Below are 22,152 nucleotides of genomic sequence, written 5' to 3'. Positions count from 1 at the left end.
TACAGACAGAGCGCCCGTGCAGAAAGACGTTTCTTTGCCCTGTTTGTAAAGTTGTGAGAGCCCTCGTTGTAAAGGCATTTAGCGAACAAACTTAGTTGCACTATGCGTTGCCACCAGTGCAGGAAAAAATAGGAAACAGACAGTAGACAATATTATAGTTACCTTATTTAACTTTCATACAGTCAGTTAATGCACTTCATACAGGGCTATGGACCGCAATAACACTAATAGCACGGAGATTTCCCCGACATAAGGCGACAGCAATACACAGTTAATTCGCTGTGCGAAGTCTTGTGTTAAATCTGGAGTAACATGGCGGCCGCAGATATCGGAAACGCGACCGACTGTGAAGGTCTAGTTTGCGTCAATGACGTTGCCTCGCATCTCGAGGCCATACGCAAAAGGCTAGGAGGAAAGGAAAGACAAAGAGAGATGCACAGACGTCGTGAACAGGTCGTAAAAACGGACCGATGGCCACCCTAGATAGACAGGAGGCGAGCAGCAGATGACCACTCGCTTCCGCTGCCGAGTTGCCTTGCGACTCGCACACTTGTGGCAAAAACGAAACTTAAGCAATTGATCCGATCCGTAGGAGATTCGCTGCTACCAAAAACTCAGTCAGGATTCGTCTCACCGAGTCGCCGAGGGCGCCGCTGCTGACTCGGACGAGGGGAGTGACAGCAGTGGCTTTAAAGTCTGTACGCTGTAACGCAGTGGGTGATAGTAGAGTCACTAGCCTACAGACTGAGATGTAAAAGCGTTGGCAGAGCACTGTTAACATTTAGAAATGTAGGCTAGACCTCAACAGAGTCAGAAGCACACACATAGGGAGTGGGGATCCGCGACTCAATTGGCCACAACAGGCAGGACGGATCAAACAGGCTCGATGAATGACGAGGCGAGAGTTGGTTCCGTTTTACTCAGTGAGTGTTCGTGACTGAACAGCAAACTGAGATATTAGAGAATGGCTGTTGTAGTCAACTAAAGAGGATATATTCCGGTTTCACAATTTCTCGCGCTGTAACTGCTATTTTGTTGACATATTAATGAAATGCCGTCTGACCCGCCTTTGGCGGATCAATGCATGACAGTCATCCGGTCTGTCCGGAGGAGGTCTTTATCCGGTTGTCCAAACGGATCATCCGGATTTTAATCAGCGCTATTGAAAACCTCAACTCGCCTTAGAAGGCATCCCAAACCATCTGTCATGAGGTTAAAATACAATTTCATTCATGTGTTCTGCGTAGTTTACACATGGTTATGTTTCTAGAATGTTCAGAGGCATAAGTGTCTCAAGGCCTTTGGTTGAATTGAGGGCATAGACTGACAGGAAAAAAAATGGAAAACAAACCATATGAAAGCATCACCTGCCATCCACCCTTCTTATTTTGGGTATGTGTAAATATAACACTCGTTAAGGATTAAAATAAAGGGTGAAAAAAAAGTATAATGAAAATCATACACATATTAAAAACAATGGTATTGTCAGTAACATTTCTCTGCTTCAGAAAAGTCGCAAAAGGAAATGTTTGGGTTGCAGACCTGTTGAGTAGGACAGTGTGGGAGTAGTAGAAATGTTATAACCTGTTGAATAGAAGTGTATTTGACAGTGCCGGATTAGTACCCATTGAGTAGGGGTGTATTTGACGGTGTAGGAGGAGTACCTGTTGAGTAGGAGTGTATTTGACTGTATAGGAATAGTCATAGTTATCGATGATCTCAAAGTCCTTGACATCTCTGTCCAAGCTGGAGAACTGAACGTCGAGTGATGCTTTGCCGGCCCCTTTAGTGTAAACAGTGAAATGGGTGGGCTTCCCACACTCCACTCCTGGACATATTTTAGAGAAATGAAGGACAAAATGATGACTTAACATCATCAATTCAAAAGTATGCCTTAGATTACATTACATTTAGCTGCCACTTTAATCCAAAACGCATACTGCGTATCGATTACAGTCCCCGGCACCTCAGTCATGGAGTGAGGTAGGGGGAGGAAAGGAGTGCATTCGAACCTGCAACCCTCTGATCTTAAGACCATCCCCTTAACCATTAGGCCACGGCTGGCCATTAGAATTAGAAGGTTAATTCTTTGATTGAAGCCAATTTGTTTATAGAAAGTTAATTTCCTCTGTATCGTTATAGCCCTATTTCCGAGTATCTCAAAAATGTGGATGTACGGAAACAATTTGAACTCATGATTCAGCACGTATCATGGTCTTTGACCTACGGTTTGATACACACCACGGTTCTTTACATCTATCTTTTTTAGGGAAGTCATGGGTAAGCGGTTAGGGTGTCAGACTTGTAGCCCAAAGGTTGCCGGTTCGACTCCCGACCTGCCAGGTTGGTGGGGGGAGTACCACAGCCTGCCTCCCCCATCCTGACTCCATGACTGAGGTACCCTGAGCATGGTACCGTCCCTCCACACTGCTCCCTTGGGGCGCCACCGTGGGCTGCCCCCTTGCACAGGTGAGGCATAAATGTGATTTCGTTGTATGCAGTGTGCACTTGTGTGCTCTGGAGTGCTGTGTCACAATGACAATGGGAGTTGGAGTTTCCCAGTTGGGCTTTCACTTAATTAATTATTCATTGATTTGCTTTTTCACATTTGCCAATATTATAAAATAAAATTGTAAATGAGAACTGATAGTCTATAGGTATATGATGATAATGATGATGATGATGATGATGATGATGATGATGATGATGATGATTTGAAGCTTGGAAGCACTAGCACATCATATCATGTCGCTGTTTTCTGGACTGATTTCTCGGTTCGATACAATATCGTTACAGCCCTCCTAAGAAAATTAGCTGACCTGTCCTGGAGACGCCTGGGCCCTCTGTTTTCACCTTTGAGGCATAGTGAGAGGGCTCCACTTTGACACGAAAAGGACTGACTGGAATTTCCTGTGGATTAAAATGCAAATGAGGAAAAAAACAAAACACATCTCTCCCCCCACACACACATGCACACACTAACCTAACCACCCTTCAATTACGAAAATCAGTGATTCATTCACTGGTACGAGGATATTATGTCATCATATCATGTCATCCTATTATATAATTTAATTGGGTCTGCCAGGAGCTTCTCACCTGATCAGTGAAGAGCACTTTGATGGTGAGGCCGCCCGCAGCAGGTGGGGTGTACTTGACGGTGATGGTGTCGTTGGCATTAGGGATAATGTCAAAGTCAAGGTCTTCCTCTTTGTCGCTGAGCATGTCTGCATCACACTTGATGCCCACACTCACATCTCCTGTAGATTAAAGGTGATTAAAGACGGGTTCGGGTTAGGGTTAGGGATCTTTAAAATTTAACATGGCCAGTGATGGAGAATATGGTTTCAGAGCCTACAATGCAGTGAACCTTTAACTAGCTTTAATTAGGCCTATATCCATGGAAATGGAATAAGATATTCTAAAAGAAAACATGAAAAACTGTTTTCATTATTGCAGAATCTAATAATGTAATAATTTGCTTATAAAGGCATTTTTTCCCCAAACATGTTATTAAGCCTCATCATATGATAACTGGCTGATGATGTAACAAAGTGTATTTCTGAAGAATGTAATAAATTACAAGTTTAATTCTGAAGGAATTCTGTAGGTATGGATGAAAGAGGACAGAAAGCTTCCCAAGTTCTTCTAGAATTGCATTCAACATTCTACAGATCCCATAGAACTATGTGTTACAAATTCTGCGACGTCCTTCTGACATCATGAAGAATTCAAAACTTAGCCAAAATTCTAATGATAGGCCTATATGTGAAGGCTTCTAGCTTATAGGGAGTGTAATAATAATAAATAATAAAACATTTTATTTAAAAGCGCTTTTCAAAGCACTCAAGGACTGACAATGTGCAACTTTTAAAACTTATTCGTATGGAATTAGACCATATTTATTTCGTCATTTTGTTACATCCATGACCGCATGTATGGAAAGCACTTTTTTTAGTCAATGTTTATTTATTGAACTCCGCCCCCCCCCCCCCCCAAATACCAAACAATCAACATGAAGGATTGAATACAAAATAGACAAAAAAAGGGCAGACAAATAAAACAAGCAAACAAACAAAACAAAAAAAACAACAACAAAAAAGGGGCCCATAAAAATTCTTCACCATATTCTTCCTGAGAAGAAAATTACTCAGAGTCCATGTTAATTGTCCAATGTTCTGCAGAGGATCTCAAAAGAAATTAAGACATTTTTTTAAGACCTGGGGGCTACCATATTGAAGAAGACATATTTGTTGGTATAAGACAAGCACAGAGTCATTTTACAGGATATTGACAAAGACCATGCACATAATGACTGAATGCATTACACGACCAAGTGGATTGTCAGCTGTTCAACATATGAAATGAATGATAGCCATATAACATGAAACTTGTGTGTTGACCCATTCAATGTGTATCTAATCTTTTCTACCTTGAGGAAAAACATGACATCAAAATTCCATCTACCAAAAGATGGAGGTTTGTCACTTTTCCAATTCAAAAGAATGAGGCGTCGTGCTAGAAGTGAAGAGTAGGCAATGCAATTTAGCTCAGACCTTTGTATTGGAAGAATTTCTGAAGGAACACCAAAAAGGGCAAGGGTCAATATTTACACCTGTGATTTTTGAATATGCTTCAAATATGGAGGTACAGAATGAAGTTAGACTAGAGCAGGACCATGTGTGGAAAAGAGTGGCGGGGGCCTGTTTACATCTGTCGCAAATAGGATTTACCTCTGGATACATTTTGGATAGCTTAACCTTAGACATGTGGAGCCTGTGCACAATCTTAGATTGAATTAATTAAACTATGTCTAGCACAAATAGACGTGGAGTGAATTCTTTGGAGTATATCAGTATAGTTTTCCTTTACTATCATCAATGAGCTAGTTTCAATGAGCAAGTTTCCAAATCAAATATCCTTGCATACAACCTTGATATGGTTCCTCTAATTCCAGGCTGTACCTCTAGGATTGCATCCAAAGAAGATGTCTGTGGTATTGAGGGAAATTCAGTGAAGTGACTCTGTACAAAATGTCTGACCTGAAGATATCTGAAGAAATTATTTGACGGTAAATCAAACGTTTCTCTAACTTGATCAAAGGACATAAATATGCCATCTTTATATAATGTTTTAATATCCAATACCCCACTTTGAAACCACTGACAGAATGTATGGTCCAAAAGTGAGGCTGGGAAAAGACGGTTGGCCATAATTGGAGCATGGATTGACAAGGATACTAAACCATAGTGTTTACGGAACTGAGACCAAATCTTCAAGAAATGAAGCAGAACCGGGTTCTGACAAGCCTGGGGTGAATGCAAGGGAATCGATTAACATAAAAGAGCGGACAATGAGACTGGGCTGCAAGAGCTAGATTCAATGTGTAGCCAGCCAGAAGCGTTACTTTGGGAGGGGTCATAAACCAATACAAAAGACGCCTGATATTGGCTGCCCAGTAATACATTTGGAAATTCGGTAAAGCCATCCCGTCAGTTATTTTTGGTCTTTGAAGAAACAGCTTTCTTATCCTTGGCCTTTTGTTATTAAAAATAAAAGAAGAAACAACACTATCAATTTTAGCAAATGTTTTTGTGAGAAAACAAGGAATACATTGAAAAAGAAATAAAAATGTAGGGAGGATGTTCACCTTAATTATACTGATGCGCCCAGCTAAGGATAAGGGCAAAGTTGACCAGTGGTTGAGGTCCTGTTGAGTACGTTCCAAAAGTGGAATAAAATTGGCCTTAATAAGCTGAGAGTGAGACTTAGTAACATACACACCCAGGTATTTCAAACCTTCATTGGAAACATTAAAAGGCAATGAATTAAATGACTGTTTTCTAGCAGCTGTGTTAATAGGACAGAGCTCACTTTTGTCAAGATTTAGCTTATAACCAGAAAAGCTACCAAAAATGTTTAAAGTATTGAGTATATGTGGAATGGATTTTGCAGGGTCAGATATAAAAAGAAGGATATAATCAGCATACAGGGACATTTTTTGTTCCCTCTGTGCCCTTGAAATTCCCTTAATATTTCTTTGCCCTCTAATGGTAGCTGCAAGAGGTTCCATGACCAATGCAAAAAGCAATGGGGACAGGGGGCACCCCTGTCTAGTCCCACGCTGTAGGTGAGTATGTGTCATTAGTCCTAACTGAGGCCAAAGGTGAGGTGTGCAGCAATTTTACCCAAGAAATAAAAGTGTTTCCAAAACCAAACTGTTGCAGAGTGTAAAATAAATATTCCCAGCTCACACGGTCAAAAGCTGTGCCCGCATCCAGAGCTAAAAGTAACTCAGGCACCTGGGCTGAGGATGGTGTATAAAGAATATTAAATACACGCCTAATATTGTAAAACAGTTGTCTGTTTTTGATGAAACCAGTTTGGTCGCTAGACACAAGTGAGGGCAGGACAGTTTCCAGGCGGAGAGCAAGCATTTTGGCCAAAATCTTAACATCAACATTGAGGAGGCTTATAGGATGGTAAAAGGAACATTTAACAGGATCCTTGTCCTTTTTCAGTAACAAAGATATCGACGCTTGGCGTAAAGTTGGAGGAAGACTCTTGGAAGAAAAGCTGTCCTCAAATACTGGACCAGGACTTTTCCACTTTGCATACATCTGATGGGATCATTAATTTCGTCCAGAGAAAAAGGGTCATCTAATGACTCTCTAATGGCCTCATCGACAGTAGGTAGATCTAAGTCTGCAAAAAATGACTTCATCGTGTTCCGATCAGAGGGCTCTTCAGATGAATATAATTTGCTATAGAATTCACTGAACTGTCTGTGTCCTGTTTCAGATTCAATTTGACCAATGACATAGTTCGTAGACATCGGTCTTAAACTGTAGGCAAGGGCTCTTATTAGGTTTCTCTCCATACTCATATGACCTATGCCTATTTTTCAATAAGGCTCGTTCTGCCAGACCAGTTGAGAGCATGTCAAATTCAGCCTGATGCATTGTTCGCTGTTTAAACAGCTCTGGAGTTGGGGTGGTAGCACATATTTTGTCCACACCTAGGATAAGTTCTGAAAGTTCTGCCTGTCTGGCCAATCACACTTTTTGTACTGAAGCATTGATAGAAATAATTTGTCCCCTCAAGAAAGCTTTCAGGGCCTCCCAAATCAAGGAGGGGGAAGTTGTTTCATTCACATTGGTTTCCAAGAAGATGTCTATTTCAGTATTTGAAGGTAACAAACCATTCTTCTGACAAAAGCAATGGGTTGAGTCTCCATCTAAATCTACTAGGCCTATGTTTGAGGAGGATCAATGATAGTGTTACAGGGGCATGATCAGATATCACAATACTATTATAATCACACTTGTGAATCAGTGAAAGTAAGGACTTGTGTATGAAAAAATAATCTATGCGGGAATATGTATGATGAACAGGCGAAAATAAAGAATATTCTGTCCTTGTAGGGTAAAGTAATCTCCAGGGGTCAGCTATGCCATGGGATTGCAGAAATGTATCCAAACATTCAGCTGTTTTAGATTTATTAATTGGGCGGGTTGATAATCTATGTAATTCAGGATTAATTACACAGCTACAGTCCCCAGATAAAATCAGTTGATGAGTGTCCAGGTAGGGTAAGCATGACAGAAAGCCGTTCATACATTTGGAATTGTCCCAGTTGGGACCGTAAACACAAGCCAATATGACAGGTCGATTGTAAAGTTTACCTACAACAATAACAAAACGCCCCTGTGGATCTGAGATGGTTTCAGAAGCTGCAAACAAAACTGATCTGTTGATCAAAATTCCAGCACCCCTGGACTTGCTCGCAAAATATGAGTGAAATACCTGACCAACCCAGCCTCTCTTCAGACCAACATGATCTGAATTGCGCATATGTGTCTCAGTTAAAAATGCTATATCAGTTTTCAAATTTTTAAGGTGGGCAAGGACCTTACTGAGTTTAATAGGCTGATTAAGTCCCTTCACATTCCAATTAGTGAAGTTAACACACTGGCCTCTTCCCCCAGAAGATATATGTGGATTAACCAGAATCAATATTGCAGGTTATATGACATGGACATATTATTCTGAGCATGACATTTTGATTTTGGCTCTGGCAAATGAACATGAAAGGTGGAACTACAATTGGGCACAGAAAAAAATAATAATACAGTACACATAAAAATAACAGGGAAGCACACCCCATTTACCCCCCCACCCACCGGCACTATCCCAAACACAGTGTTTAAACCCTTGGGCAGCAAGCCCCATATGTCTCACATCTCCAGCTTGGGTCTGTAACATAGTAAAACCTGACCCAAAGCACAGCGGGCAAAACAGAAACATATGTGCATAAATGCAAAGGCTTTTAAAAGTCCAAAATATTGGGCCTACCAAAAATAATAACTGGCCTCTACGGATGGTGTATAAAAAATAAGATGGTTGAAAAAAGGTGGCCTAATAGGTGGCTGTAAGCCACAAGGAAAACAGAAACGGGAAAACAAAAAGGGAGGGGGAAAAGTAGGCTACGTCAGAACAGAAAACATTTTTATCTGTTAGTTGTGACGTGTAATTAAATAAATAAAATAAAAAAGATGATGAAAAATAGGGACAATTATAGGCCTAGTGCTTGAGGTAGCCTACATGTAAATAAATTATGACCTAAATTATGAGGTCTCTGGCATAAACCACAAAATAAAAGCTACACATTTTTTTCATTTTTGCACAAATGTATGGTTAATCGTCACGAAATGAGAAAGAACAAAAAGCAGTCAATATTGTCTATTATGCAGACTTGTAGTAGGCTGACCTATGATACCTCAGTATGCGGCAGAATGTTCTCCTCAATGTAGGAGATGGCTTCTGCAGAAACGGTGAAGGAATTTTCCACCTCTGCAAACGTGATCCGAAGTGTAGCCGGAAAGCGCATACCAAACTTGACACCCTTGACACCCTTGACATCCTTAAGAAGCTCTTTCGCCTCTTTAAAAGCAGCTCGCCTCTTGGACACCTCTGCGGTGAAATCCGGAAAGATGTACACGCGCCTCTCCTCGTACAACAGCTTTTTCTTCTGAGCTGAGATGCGAAGGATGTTCTCCTTGACGTCTTCATGGTGCACTTGGATTATGAAAGGTCTTGGCTTCTCCCCTGGCCGGAGGCGGCTTCTTCGCTAGTGATCGGTGGGCGCGATCTAGACGTGGAGTGTCATCCAGATCCAGCATCTCCTTCAATACTGTCACACTGAATCGCCGCGCGTTGTTTCCTTCTTTGCCTTCCTCTATCCCCACCAACCGAATATTTTGACGTCGACTACGGCCTTCCAAGTCAAGACATTTATCGGATAGCCTTTGCACTTCAGCATGCAGCCTTTTCACTGTTGCTTCCAGACTTACGGACAGTGGAGCTCCACTCCGAGGTAGACTGCTCGAGGTCGTCAATGCGCTTGGCGTTCTCAGTGTTAGCAGACTGCAATGGGCTGACAGTCGTGCGCAACTCATGGCGAACTGAGGTTATTTCTTTGCGAAGAGCAGTAGTTTGAGTGTCAATTTTCGTGCCCAACGATTCAATCGCTGACATTATTTTGTCAACGAAGTCCGGGGAAGGTTGTTGTGGGTCAGCATCGGCTTTTCATCGGCATGTTGGCTTTTCTGCTAGTAACTGGTTTTGCTCAATTAGAGCTAGAAATTTGGAAACAAAGGTGAGGAAACAAGGGAAATAGTCCCTACTGAAATTTCTGTCCTTCAAAAGTTCCACAAAACATTCAGACGCCCAATTTCACTATCAATTGCCACTTTGCACACTGACAAATACAATTAAATTAAATATGCCCTCTGAGCACGAGAACCATGCAACATGTCGCGCGCCGACCCCCCATGGAAAGCACTTTTAAGTGCTGACTACAGCGTCAATTTTGTTAATTTCACCATGATGTCCAGGCGATAGCGGTTCCGGTAGTGGAATTACTATGGAGACAAAATATGCATTCCGGATGGGACTTGTCGGAGCAACAAATGGATCCGACAGCTCTTATTTCCCATGTCAGGCGATATCATTTGCGGGACTTTGTACGTCGTGCTGAACGGCAAGTGCGAGGATGCCGTTTTTGTCACTCTGCAAATTCAACTCATCTCACTCGAAAGAGCGCCTCCATCCCCCAGGAATTTACGGTCATAAACAGCTGTCTGTGTTAATCTACACCTCCACACAGGATTCCACATTCTCTCTACAGCTATGGACAATTACCCTATTTGTTTGTTTGTTAGTCTCCCTGCATTATGGAGTTCACCAGTTCACCAGTCATTTCACTGCAAGCTAGCCTACAAGGTTACAGTTGTATGTGACAAATACATTACTCTTATTGACTAAAATATTCATTTGGCTCATGTTTAATAGATTCCATGCAAACTACTAGATTAATGATGAAAAACTGTGTCAAATGTTTTATAACAAATAGGAAAAAACTAAGCAAAGATTGGGCATCAACTACTTTTTTAGCTAATTGATTTGTTTTCTTACTTGCCAAACTGGGCAACTATACATTTTCATTAAATATGTGCTTCTGCTTGTCCTAATGAGAATTACATAAAACACTTAATAATAAACTAGACTGCATTTCCGCAGAGACAATACACTCGCCTCCAAAAGAGTTGTCGCCTACACATCTGTTTGGAATAACAGCTAATAACATGACTTTCAATTAATCACTTGGCTTCAGAAGTCACTCATATGAAAGCTACAACCCTCTCGAATGAAAATGTATGTACAAAAATAAATTTCATGCACCAAAGAAAGATTGACCCTTTAATGAACACAGACAGGGCAGATTTTGACAAGACAAAAGTTTTGTCGCCTATCGAACATAATGTGAAAATGAGCAGATAAGTCACTTCAAAACACTTCAAATACGCAGATCGGGTGTCATACTTCTACATCGGGTCTCACACCTCTCCAGAAAATCAACTTTGGCCTTAGGTGTATGTTTAGGGTCATTGTAATCATGGAAAGCAACACAATGAAAATCAATGGAGTTCAATGAGATATGGTGACATATTTGCTATTCGTAGAGCAATACATTTTTAACTTCATGATGTAATCAATGATAAAAGCCCTCACACACCAGCAGCATGCATGCAGCTCCACGTAAGATCTGTATCCCTCCCATGTTTGACTTTAGGCACCATGTATTTTTTTCCAAATTCTTCACCTTTAACACCAAAGAGGTCTCTCACTGTCCTGTCTCAAAAAAGCCAGCCAAGAGTATATCAGGCCTAATTCTGACAAAAATGAAGGCTAATGGGACTCATACTCTGAAGTCAAGATCCCAAGATCAACCATTTTAGAACTGATAGCATCAAAACTATATGGTGTTGGAGATGAAGAATATGAAAAAAGAGAAATGGTGCATAAAGTGAAACATGGTACAGATACAGCTCTTATGAGGAGCTGCATGCATGCTGCAGGTGTTTGAGGGCTTTTATCATTGATTAAATAATGAAGTTAAACATGTATTGCTCTACGAATAGCGAATATGTCACCATCTCTCATTGAACTCCATTGATTTTCATTGTGTTGCTTTCCATGATTACAATGACCCTAAAAATACACCTAAGGCCAAAGTCGATTTTCTGGAGAGGTGAGAGTGATTCAGTGATTAAGTATGACACCCAATCTGCGTATTTGAAGTGTTTTGAAGTGACTTATCTGCTCATTTTCACATTATGTTCGATGGGCGACAAAACTTTTGTCTTGTGAAAATCTACCCTGTCTGTGTTCAATAAAGGGTCAATCTTTCTTTGGTGCATGAAATTTATTTTTGTACATACATTTTCATTCGGGAGGGTTGTAGCTTTCATATGAGTGACTTCTGAAGCCAAGTGATTAATTGAAAGTCAGGTTATTAGCTGTTATTCCAAACAGATGGATAGGCGACAACTCTTTTGGAGGCGAGTGTACTATTAGTATGCTTGCGGCTTATGAACACACACACTATTTCTGCGCGCGCGTGTGTGTGTGTGCGTGTGCGTGTGCGTGTGCGTGTGCGTGTGCGTGTGTGTGTGTGTGTGTGTGTGTGAGTGAGTGAGTGAATGTCAAAAAGCCTTGATGCAATCAATGAGCATTAAGTGGTTGCTTTACAACTTTAAAATCTAAAACGGGTTGGTGACAACCTGAACACAAGAGGAGGAGGGTCAGGTGGACTGTACAGTCTCCGACCACAGTGCAGTCCACTGTGAATTGAGTTGTCAGAAATAAAGGCCCAAAAACCCATAAAAAAATATTCAATACATAAATGTAAGTATTAAGTGGACTGTACCGTCTCCAGCCTCAGTGCAGTCCACCGTGAAGTGAGTTGGCTCGTTGGCCTTGAGTCCAGTCTTCTCCACTCCCGGCCCGTACACCCTCACCTCATGTGGATGACTCCCCTTGCCAACATTCACCTGTCAAACACACACAATTCATTTTTTTCTGTTTTCTGTAAAAAAACTGTACTAATTCATTATTATACCACATACATCTTTATATTGTCACTGTTCAGCAGAAACCTCAGATCTTCACTACGCTTTTATATTGTAAAAAATAAAACGGATATCTCTCTATTCATTGTAAAATATAAATCAGTACTACTAGCCAGTCTCCATGAGGATATGTGTATGACTTAATATTATTTGTTATAATTATTTCATCACCAACTTTAATGTTGAAATGATTATTTTTTAAATAGTGATTTATAGATTAATGAGTAAAACAAACAACAACGAAAAGTGGAGATTTGAGGTTTCTGACTGACTTGATCTTTAATTTGTTGATTGGTCATTAATAATCAAACATTATACCAACAGCCTAATAAGTCATGCTTAATATATTGGAAAAAAGAGGTTAAAAAGGTATTCCATAACACTGAAAAGTGCAATATATACCTGGTCAAAAATATAAAACCGCTGAAAAGATGGATAATCCCAATGATTATAAAGCCTTTGTCTCCTTGCACTGTATTATTGCCACAAAGTAATCAACTAGAATACATGCAATGCAAATCAATAATTGGCCATCAATAATTACCCACACCTCATCTTGTACTACGGTTTTAGGTTTGATATTTTTGATACACATGCACTATATATTGCAACATTTCAACTCTGAAGTTTGACCACAGAAAAGTTTTAACAAGACAGGAACAACTTAAGTTATGAAGAGATTAGCTTTAGTAAAAAAACACGGCCCAAGGCAACAACAAGAGAGAGAGGGGAAGCAAGGAAGTGTGAAAATTCTAGAAAAACAAACTTGGACAAAAGAACAAAAAGATCTTAACAGACGTTTGAACTAGAAAAGCGCTCAGAGAGCACACCTCCGCTCTCTGGTGGACAGAAACACACACACCATGAACAAACACACCAACGAAGACAAACACACAACAAACTCAGACAATCACACAACCTCCTTGGCAGAAGTAATAAATATCATTCCAGTAGTAAATTGAATCAACGCTAGGGCTACACAAAATTAAAAAGCAACACTGATTAAATACACAAGTAGGGATAACTAAGACAACACAGCATACTCAAAATAAATACAAAACAAGTACAAATACATGTAGCTCAAATTTATTGAATATGCACTAATTATTACAGTGACACTAAATCATGACTGTGATTTCAATACATTCAGTGGCTTCTGTTCCATTCAGTCCTAATTTTCCAGGCATCTAAGGCCCGAGTATGTAGTTCTACATAAAAAAAATCAACATAAAATTTAACAAAACTTTGAAATGATTGTGGTTGAAATGTGCTGTAGTTACAATAAGTGCTGATAATAAAAATAATTTCAATAAAAACAGATAACTTATTAGTACTATATAGTACTATAAATCTGAAAGGAAAGGACAAAATCAAACATTAACAATAACAACAAATAGGGATTAAAGACGATGACAATGTACTGCTGCAATATTTCAAAAGAAATAATGCTTATATAATAATTCAATAACTGTTCACTAAAGCAACATGCTCAGACTCGCTACAATCTAGGCTATGAGCCTTCATAAATGGTTAACACATTCAGAAAATTAAAAATGACTTGCATAAGATTCACAATAAGACATTCCTAATGCTGGGCACACGCTGTGCGAATTTTGGCCCGATTTCGCCACGATTTGCCAGTCGCCCGACTTTTGGGGAATTGGAGGTCAATCTTGAGTCTGGCATCATGTACTGTACATGGGGTAACGACAAGCGATTTCACCTCAAGACCAGCCTGTGATCAGCAATCACACGGTTGCAAGAAAATAAAAACTGTTAGAAATCTTGGTCACCTCTCGTGAGTGAATCGCTCAGTTGTAGCAGTGCCACAATCCTATTTGACACTACATTCACACTAGCCATGCACAAAAAGGTACAAAATGCCAGGGCAGCATGATTACCTCTCGAGCACATCCTCGCCTCCACTTCAAGTGCGGACAGAGGGGACTGATTAAGTTCAGGTCCTTGTACAATGTGATATACAGTACAGCAGCTAGCACACCACAAGCAGTAGCAGATATCTGTTACAAAAACTGCTTTTTGGACTGTAATTTGGACTGGCGTGTCATGGCCGCCCTTAACCAATTGATGCTGGAAGCTGCATATACGGGACAGTGAGCCAGGCGTCTGAAGCTGCATGGTGGTAGCATTCAGACTCATGAAGTTTGAGATTCTTATTCAAAATATGGGTATAGTATGTTGGAGCTCAATGAATTCTAAATCAAGATGAGGGTCTTAACTTTAAAAATAATCTTTCATGTTTTTATGTGCTTTGGAGGCTGAGATATTTATGCTTTTACAGGTTCAGGGCACCTTACCTCAAAAAGGACTTGGGCATTTAGCAGGTGTGTTTTTTGCAGGTGCCTTAGGCATCAATGGGTTAAGAAGAACCCCTGAAGAATACCCTGAGCCTCATGATCATCGAGTTTATAAAGAGTCAGTTCAGGATGATGATGATTGAACCACAGTGGTTAAAAGAAAATATTGTGAAGAATATTTCAAAGAAAGAAAAGAGCAGTACACTGACACAAACTTAATTTGAGCCTTGAGAGCATTAAAGATACTAGTGTAAATAGCAATTCCAAGACAATAGACGCTGGTGTAAAGAAATAAATGAGTATTTGGGACACAATACCAAACATTGTCTAGTAGAGTGAAATAAATCAAAACCTGCCTACCCAATGCAAAGGAGTGAAAAAAGTTCTGTCTCCTCAGGGGGCATTGTCCCCTCCTTCGACTTCTGTTTCTGTGTACTACCGCCATCTACAACACTAAGGGGACTCCATTTATTCTCAACCTAAAGTTCTCCTAACCTAAGGTTTCCAAATGGGGCGTTCATCTGATCACAAAAGTTATGGGCTTGATTTATCTTACTGTACAAGAAGATGTATGATAATACCAGCCATATACCAGCAAAATGAAGGACATTACTGTTGCTCTCTATGTACAAAGGTCATATGACGAAAGGCTGTGTAGGTGGTGATGACGATCACAGGTCTTGTCTTGGTCGGCTGTATTACACCTTGGTCCAAAGCATCCACAGATATGTGGTATTGTGCGAGGCTTCTTGGAAGTGGACCGCGCTCCTGGTGGGACATCTCAGACAACAAAATATCTACATTCTGGTTGACTTGACTAGGTGACTTTGTGATGACTACATCAGACAGCATGGAGTCAACAGTGGTGGAGCGATTGGCAGAGTTGTGTTGTTGCGAGTGCAGGAAGGCGTCTGCTGACAGCACAGAGATGTTAGTAGTAGAGGAGGGGGAGGAGGGGGAGGAGATCTCAGCGTCTCGGGGCACAGGCTTGGGTGGTCTTACCCTGAAGGGGCTATTGGGTACGCTGACCCCTCCCCATGAGATGGCCACCGTGTGCTTGACCGCATCTGCAGGAGTGTAGGAGCAAGAGTAGACGCCGTCCCCTTGGCTCCTCACCCTCACGTCCACTGGAACGCCATTTGCATTCTGGGGGGGGGGGAGAGAGAGAGAGAGAGAGAGAGAGAGAGAGAGAGAGAGAGAGAGAGAGAGAGAGAGAGAGCTGGCAATCCACACAAACATAACAGCCCTTCACCTTAATGTCCACCATTTGCATTCTTGGGAAGTGGGGGCCGGACAGAATAGCATGTCATTATAGTATAATCCAAACAGAATTCACATTACATTACATTTAAATTCTGCTTAGCTGACACTTTTATACAAAGACACTTAGTTATTTACAGGTTATATTGGTTTACAGTCCATGGAGCAGTGTGGGGTTAGGTGCCTCACTCATGGACACTTCAGCCATGGATGGAGGTTGCAGGGAGAGGTGAGGGTGGAATTCATACCGACAACTTTATGATCTGAAGTCTACCTCCTTAACCATTAAAGGTCCACTGTGGAAGATTGTGGCCAGAATAGGTATTGCAACTATGCTACACATTGAAATTGTGCTGTCTACAGCCAAATTTGATCCACAGCTGCCCTAATTAAAATGATTTCTAGGAGCCATAGTATGTCCGGTATTTGTAAATTATAGCCAACCAGCCTTAACTGATAAAATGACTCTGATAATATCTGTGAAATGTGTGCACTTAGAGAGAGAAGAGCTGAGTGGACAGAAATGAACTGCAGCACTGTTATATAGGTCTGTCTAGGTAAAGTAAATTACCTGTGCGATAATTTTAAGAGGGCCAGCCCCGGCATCCTTTGTAATGACGGTAAACTCAGCTAGATTGTTGAGGACACAGCCAGTCTTCTCCAGACCAGGTCCATAGGCCTTAACCTGAAACACAAATGCATAACATTACGAAAATTAAAAAAAAAAAACGATTATTATTCCTAATATTGTAAGTATTAAATAATGAGCTGAATATTCTAATGGTACTATTACTTAACCCATTTAAGCCGAAGGCACCTGTAAAAAAACGTGTCGTCTTCTAAATGCCTAAGCCCTTTTTGGAAAAACTGAAATATCTCGTCATCCGAAGCACATAACAACATGTAATAAGTTGCAGGTAAAATCCAAGACAATTCAACTCTAACATACCAACATTTTTAATAAAAGGATCAAACCTCATGAGCCTGACGGCTGCACCCATGCAGCTTCAGACACCTGGGTCAATTTTGCATCAATGGGTTAATTTAGCCTACAGCACCTCAACAAAAGTCAAGCCATCCTGTGTAATTGAGTTCTATACTGTAATTTAGATGCCATGAGCTAATGGGTTAAACTCACAGCCTAGTTTTAATGTTGGCTGTAAAAAGAATACTGATATTAGTTGTCATTACAGCCTTTAGTGTGATCGCAGCATCAATTGATGGGATTTTTTCTTTTTGTATTAAGCAACTATGACTGAAACATACAAACATTTAAATGATTGAAACTATTTATTATTTCATTACACATACAAATGGGAAATATGAGTTTGAAAAGTCAGAAATGTCAGAATGGCTTTAACATTTGTAGAGAAATCATCAGTCTTTGAAACATAAAGATGGAGAACGGTCCGGACACCTCTTCATAAACCACAGACAGGGCCAGATTAAGGTGGCCAGGGGACGCAAGGCTACAGGTTGCTGTGGGGCCCCCCAGAAGGCAAATATTGCTACAAATGTACAGTGTGTAGGAATTGAGGCTAATATATCTACCAACTGTACTGAACACAACAGATGCATTTTTCAATATTGTATCTCGTCACAATTCTACATTTCTATCACTTTTGGCCAATTTGGCCTGGCAGGTGGGGCCCCAAGGCTGCAGCCATATCTAGCCTGTACATTAATCTGGCCCTGACCACAGACATAAAAGACTAACCTGACTGGCATTGTCGGTTTTGTTGTCGGGAGCAATGTACACCATAAATGGACTGTCTTCGATATCCTCATCGTCACACATAACATGAACAGCATATTCTCCAGCTTCTGTTGGCCAGTACTTAACGTCACACGAGCCGTCATTTTGGTCTTTGCACTCAATTCTAGCCTGGGATGGACCCTCGATGGCAAAGCCTTAAGAAAAAACAGAACACAAGAAAAAAATATCTTAAAAGTTGGGTGGGTTTTTTTTTTTTTTTTTTTAGAGAGAGAGAGAGAGAGAGAGCAAAATTCAATGACCAAACCAAATGCACCGTCAGCAAAGTCTTGCCTTGAAAGAAAAGAAGTTCAAATGAAATGTACCACCTTTATAGCATTATAACGTAGGCAAGGGGTTGGCAACCTTTGTGACATGGAGTGCTTATTTGAAATATCTTCTCAATGACAGTGCAAACCCTTACCGAAAAAAAACAGAAGTGCATAGTTTTCATGTCCACATCATGGCATAACACATTATTTTTCCCCTGTCCATTTTATGGTGGTTGCAACTATTTGTGAAATTAATGAATGGGCAACATGCATTCTGCAAACAAACTACTTAACTGAAAGTATTAGACAGTGCACCTTTAAGTTAATATACATACCAAGCACAGTGATATAATTCCCACTTGAACATATTTTATGACCCATTTCGGCAGAAATGCAAGAAATGGGGCATGCCAACTTTTCCTCGCACTGTGTATTTTTAAGTTAATATACATACCAAGCACTCCAACATCATTCCCAATGGATTCGGCCACAAAGTTGGCTGACTGCCCCACCACTCCGCCCTCGAGTCCTGGGCCCCAGGCTCTGATCTTCTGTTGGCCAGCCTCCAAACCAACCTGTACCTCAAAGGGACTGACCAGAAAAACAATTTTATATTTTTTTATATATTTTTTTATTATTTATTATTATTAGTAGTAGTAGTAGTATTAGTAGTAGTATTATTTCTCCTTTATTTTACTAGGGTAGTCACATTGAGGCTGTTGCCTCTTTTCCAAGTGAGCCCTAGTTATATACAGTCAGTATATGTCACAGCATGTACAATTATATACAGTTACTTAGTAGTTATATACAGTCCACTCCAAAAGTATTGGCGCAGCAAGCCAAATTCTCTTGCTTTTGTTGTCCACCGAAGGCATTTGGGTTTGAGACAAAATAAGACAAAAAGTCCTGGTACTCCTGGTATTTAAATTTAGATGTGTTACATCAATTTGGATTAATCACCATTTGTACTTCACTTTAGCAGTTTTAGGTGAGCTAAAGTATCTTTAAGGAAATAAAATGTAATATTGGTGGCATAACCCTTGCTTATAACTTCTTCAAGCCTGCTATGCATGGACATCGCCAAATGTTGTATTCTATTTTTTACTGTAGATTCTTACAGTTCTTGTTGGTTTTGGTTGGTTTTGGTTTCTCCCTTCACTCTCTCTTTCAGGAGGTGCAATGCATACTCTACTAGGTGAAGGTCAAGTGATTGATTTGGCCAGTTATTCCCCATTCAAACCTTGGGTTCTAAAGTAAGTAATGAATGTATCCAGAATGCTTCTCTGCATATGGAGTTTCTCAATCCCCCCAAATTTCCTGGCTTCACCAATACGGGCTAAGTCACAGGCACACTTGAGCTACATGTGTACTGTTACAAGTAATCAATGAGGAGACAGCGAATCTCTTACCTGTGCACGGATGTGAGAAATATTTTGAATTATTTGAGTTAAGAGCACCACACACAGTTACTACACGTACAGTATAAAAACCTTTGGGTGGGTTAGACAGCCAAGTATTAGGAGATGGAGTCGACATGTCAGAGTGCACCAATTGGTCCCAAATGTTACGAGATCGCCTGAATATAATCCCCGTCCAGCTGATGTGTTTAAGCACAGGGTAGCTTTTCAAAATAAAACAATGTTATGTATTATGTGTGCAGCAGGTGTGGAATTAAGCAGGTGATTAATGCGCAGCAGGTGCATGATGACCAATAAATGCCATTTCACCCTGTCTGGATTTGACCCTAGGCACAACCAGAAGAGGAGACTCTGAAGATCTCAGACATTTATTAGGATGCAAGTATAGCCATAGATGGAGTATAAAAAGATTGAAAGAAGCAGCTAAGTAATAGAAAAATACACTTTCTTTGGGAGGAGAATGAGCTTTACCATCAAAGGCAGCCATAGTCAGCGCCATTGCAACACGCATATAGACCTATTCACATTTGTATTGACTGTTGGTACTCTGGGATGAAAAATATTCAAACCTTGAGTGGAAGGAAAACACAATGACTGATTTTCAGACAGGCAGGCACGAAAACTGCAGGGGGCAGTTTTTACAGGAGAGCCATTTCATGTGAAATCACTTTAGGCATAACAACGCATAAAGGATGGATGGAGGAAAGATGAACTGAAGAAGAAACAATTGAGAGAAGGACTAAATCAGCAGGAGTGTGTGTGTGTGTGTGTGTGTGTGTGTGTGTGTGTGTGTGTGTGTGTGTGTGTGTGTGTGTGTGTGTGTGTGTGTGTGTGTGTGTGTGTGTGTGTGTGTGTGTGTGTGTGTGTGTGTGGTGTGTGTGTGTGGTGTGTGTGTGTGGTGTGTGTGTGTGGTGTGTGCGTGTGTGTGTGCGTGTGTGTGTGCGCGCGCGTGTGTGCGCGCGTGTGTGCGCGTGCATGTATGCATGTGTCATGCACACACAGCAGGAGCAGCAGCAGCAATGAGCGTGTTGAAACATGCAAGGAGATATTACATAATTTCCTGTGCTGACAAATACACTCTGAGGCAGTGTGCCAGACAGCATCACCCCCCCAACACACACACACGCGCACACATGGTGCTGCTTCTCTTGACATCAACAACAAGCGGAGAAGGATGAGGTAATGCTTCCCCGTCCAGGGCCGGATCAAGACGACACAGGGCCCCTAGGCTACAGGTTATGATGGCCCCCGCAGAATAAAATGGCATAAACAGTGTCATAATTCTGCCAACTATACAGAGGGGTATTAACAAGAGGTGCTTTTTCCAAAACTGCATCTGGAATTCAGCTAAATTGTTTCCCACCCTTTGAACAATAAAGCCCCCCTGGCAGGTGGGGGCCCCTAGGCTGCAGCCATATCTAGCCTGTGCGTTAATCCGGCCCTGGAAACGCCCCATCCTGCATTGTTTGCACTACTCCGTTATTAGCTACCTTTCCCAACAGAGGGAAACTCTTTCATTCAACAGATGTTCCTCGTATGGCAAAGAAGAGTAAAGAAATGGGCATTCAAGACCAGTCATTATTAATTGTCAAATGGCACGGCACAGCACAGTGATTCTTTCAACGGTCTTGATATGGAACAAAGCAAGATTAAGTGGCAAGTTCTCATTTGCAGTATTTTAATATTAATAATTATAACTTTGTTTAATAAAGCGCCCTTCATGTAACCCAAGGTCGAGATTTTTCAGACATTTTCAGTAACATTTCTTGTTATGTGAAAGTGGCGTGAACCTCCTAAAACTTGAATGAGGAGAGGGATGTGGGTGTGGGGGGGAACCTTTCCATTACAAAATAGGGGGTGGGGTGGGGGGCACTGTTCTTAAAAGGGTTAACTCCTGTAAAGGTCTCCTTTAAGCCTTCAAAAAGACCCATGGATAAAGTAAAAAAAAAAAACAATAATAATAATAATGGCTGGCCAGTTGGACAGGTGACTGTACATGGGCATCTATAATGAGCTTTTCTGAAGCATTCCTCCCCAAGTAACTGTCACCACATATTCAGCAATAAATCAAACACAAACCCATGGACTCAAGTGGCTTCTTGTTCAGCTACAACTGTTGAAATGATTGATAAGATTTCTTAAAAAGTGCTTGCCTGGCTCTTGCCCGACCTGTAGTTCCGCACAGCTTTGTGAGCTCCACTACTAGGTCTGGGAGCATGTAGCAGGATTCCATTTCTCCAGTCAAAAAAATAATCGCAGCATTTATTACTTCAATATCAACAAATTCTTTCAAAACCATTTTCTGTTGATCTCTAAAGCGTCAATATAGTCTATCATATGACCTGTGACTCCCCAATGTGAGCTGCCAGTGATATTGAAGTGATAAATGCTCGGCATTATTTTTAGGGTCCAGAAATTAAATCCTGCCACATGCTCCCAGACCGATGTGTGTGTTTGAAGTGCCCCCAGGGGGCTCCAGAGCACACACACGGAGGTCTGGTAGGAACCAGGCTAAAAAAGTGCTGCATTAATTAATTAACCTCGTGTTGTCTAGTTGAGGAAGTAGTTGGTTACCACAGCAACACCCCTGGCCCCCTGGCACGTTCATCACGCTGGCATGCACAAACTTTGGTTCCAATACTTTATTCCCCCTACCCC

General features: G+C 41.0%; 1 protein-coding gene across 4 annotated transcripts in view; it reads right to left on the bottom strand.

Moving 5' to 3' along the window:
• Positions 1–22,152, bottom strand: part of flnbl (filamin B, like) — a 249,417-nt gene that overhangs the window by 153,626 nt on the left and 73,639 nt on the right. For all 4 annotated transcript variants that reach the window (XM_063216182.1, XM_063216181.1, XM_063216183.1 and 1 more), the window contains exons 12-19: positions 18,531–18,667; positions 17,769–17,962; positions 16,623–16,736; positions 15,794–15,937; positions 12,272–12,395; positions 3,100–3,260; positions 2,820–2,910; positions 1,665–1,828 (exon numbers count right to left, since the gene is read on the bottom strand). In XM_063216182.1, coding sequence (XP_063072252.1) covers positions 1,665–1,828; positions 2,820–2,910; positions 3,100–3,260; positions 12,272–12,395; positions 15,794–15,937; positions 16,623–16,736; positions 17,769–17,962; positions 18,531–18,667 — 1,129 coding nt within the window. The remainder of the gene's footprint in view (positions 1–1,664; positions 1,829–2,819; positions 2,911–3,099; positions 3,261–12,271; positions 12,396–15,793; positions 15,938–16,622; positions 16,737–17,768; positions 17,963–18,530; positions 18,668–22,152) is intronic.

Source organism: Engraulis encrasicolus, chromosome 14 (assembly GCF_034702125.1).
Source record: "Engraulis encrasicolus isolate BLACKSEA-1 chromosome 14, IST_EnEncr_1.0, whole genome shotgun sequence".
NCBI lineage: Eukaryota > Metazoa > Chordata > Actinopteri > Clupeiformes > Engraulidae > Engraulis > Engraulis encrasicolus.
This window is presented reverse-complemented; position numbering and strand designations above follow the sequence as displayed.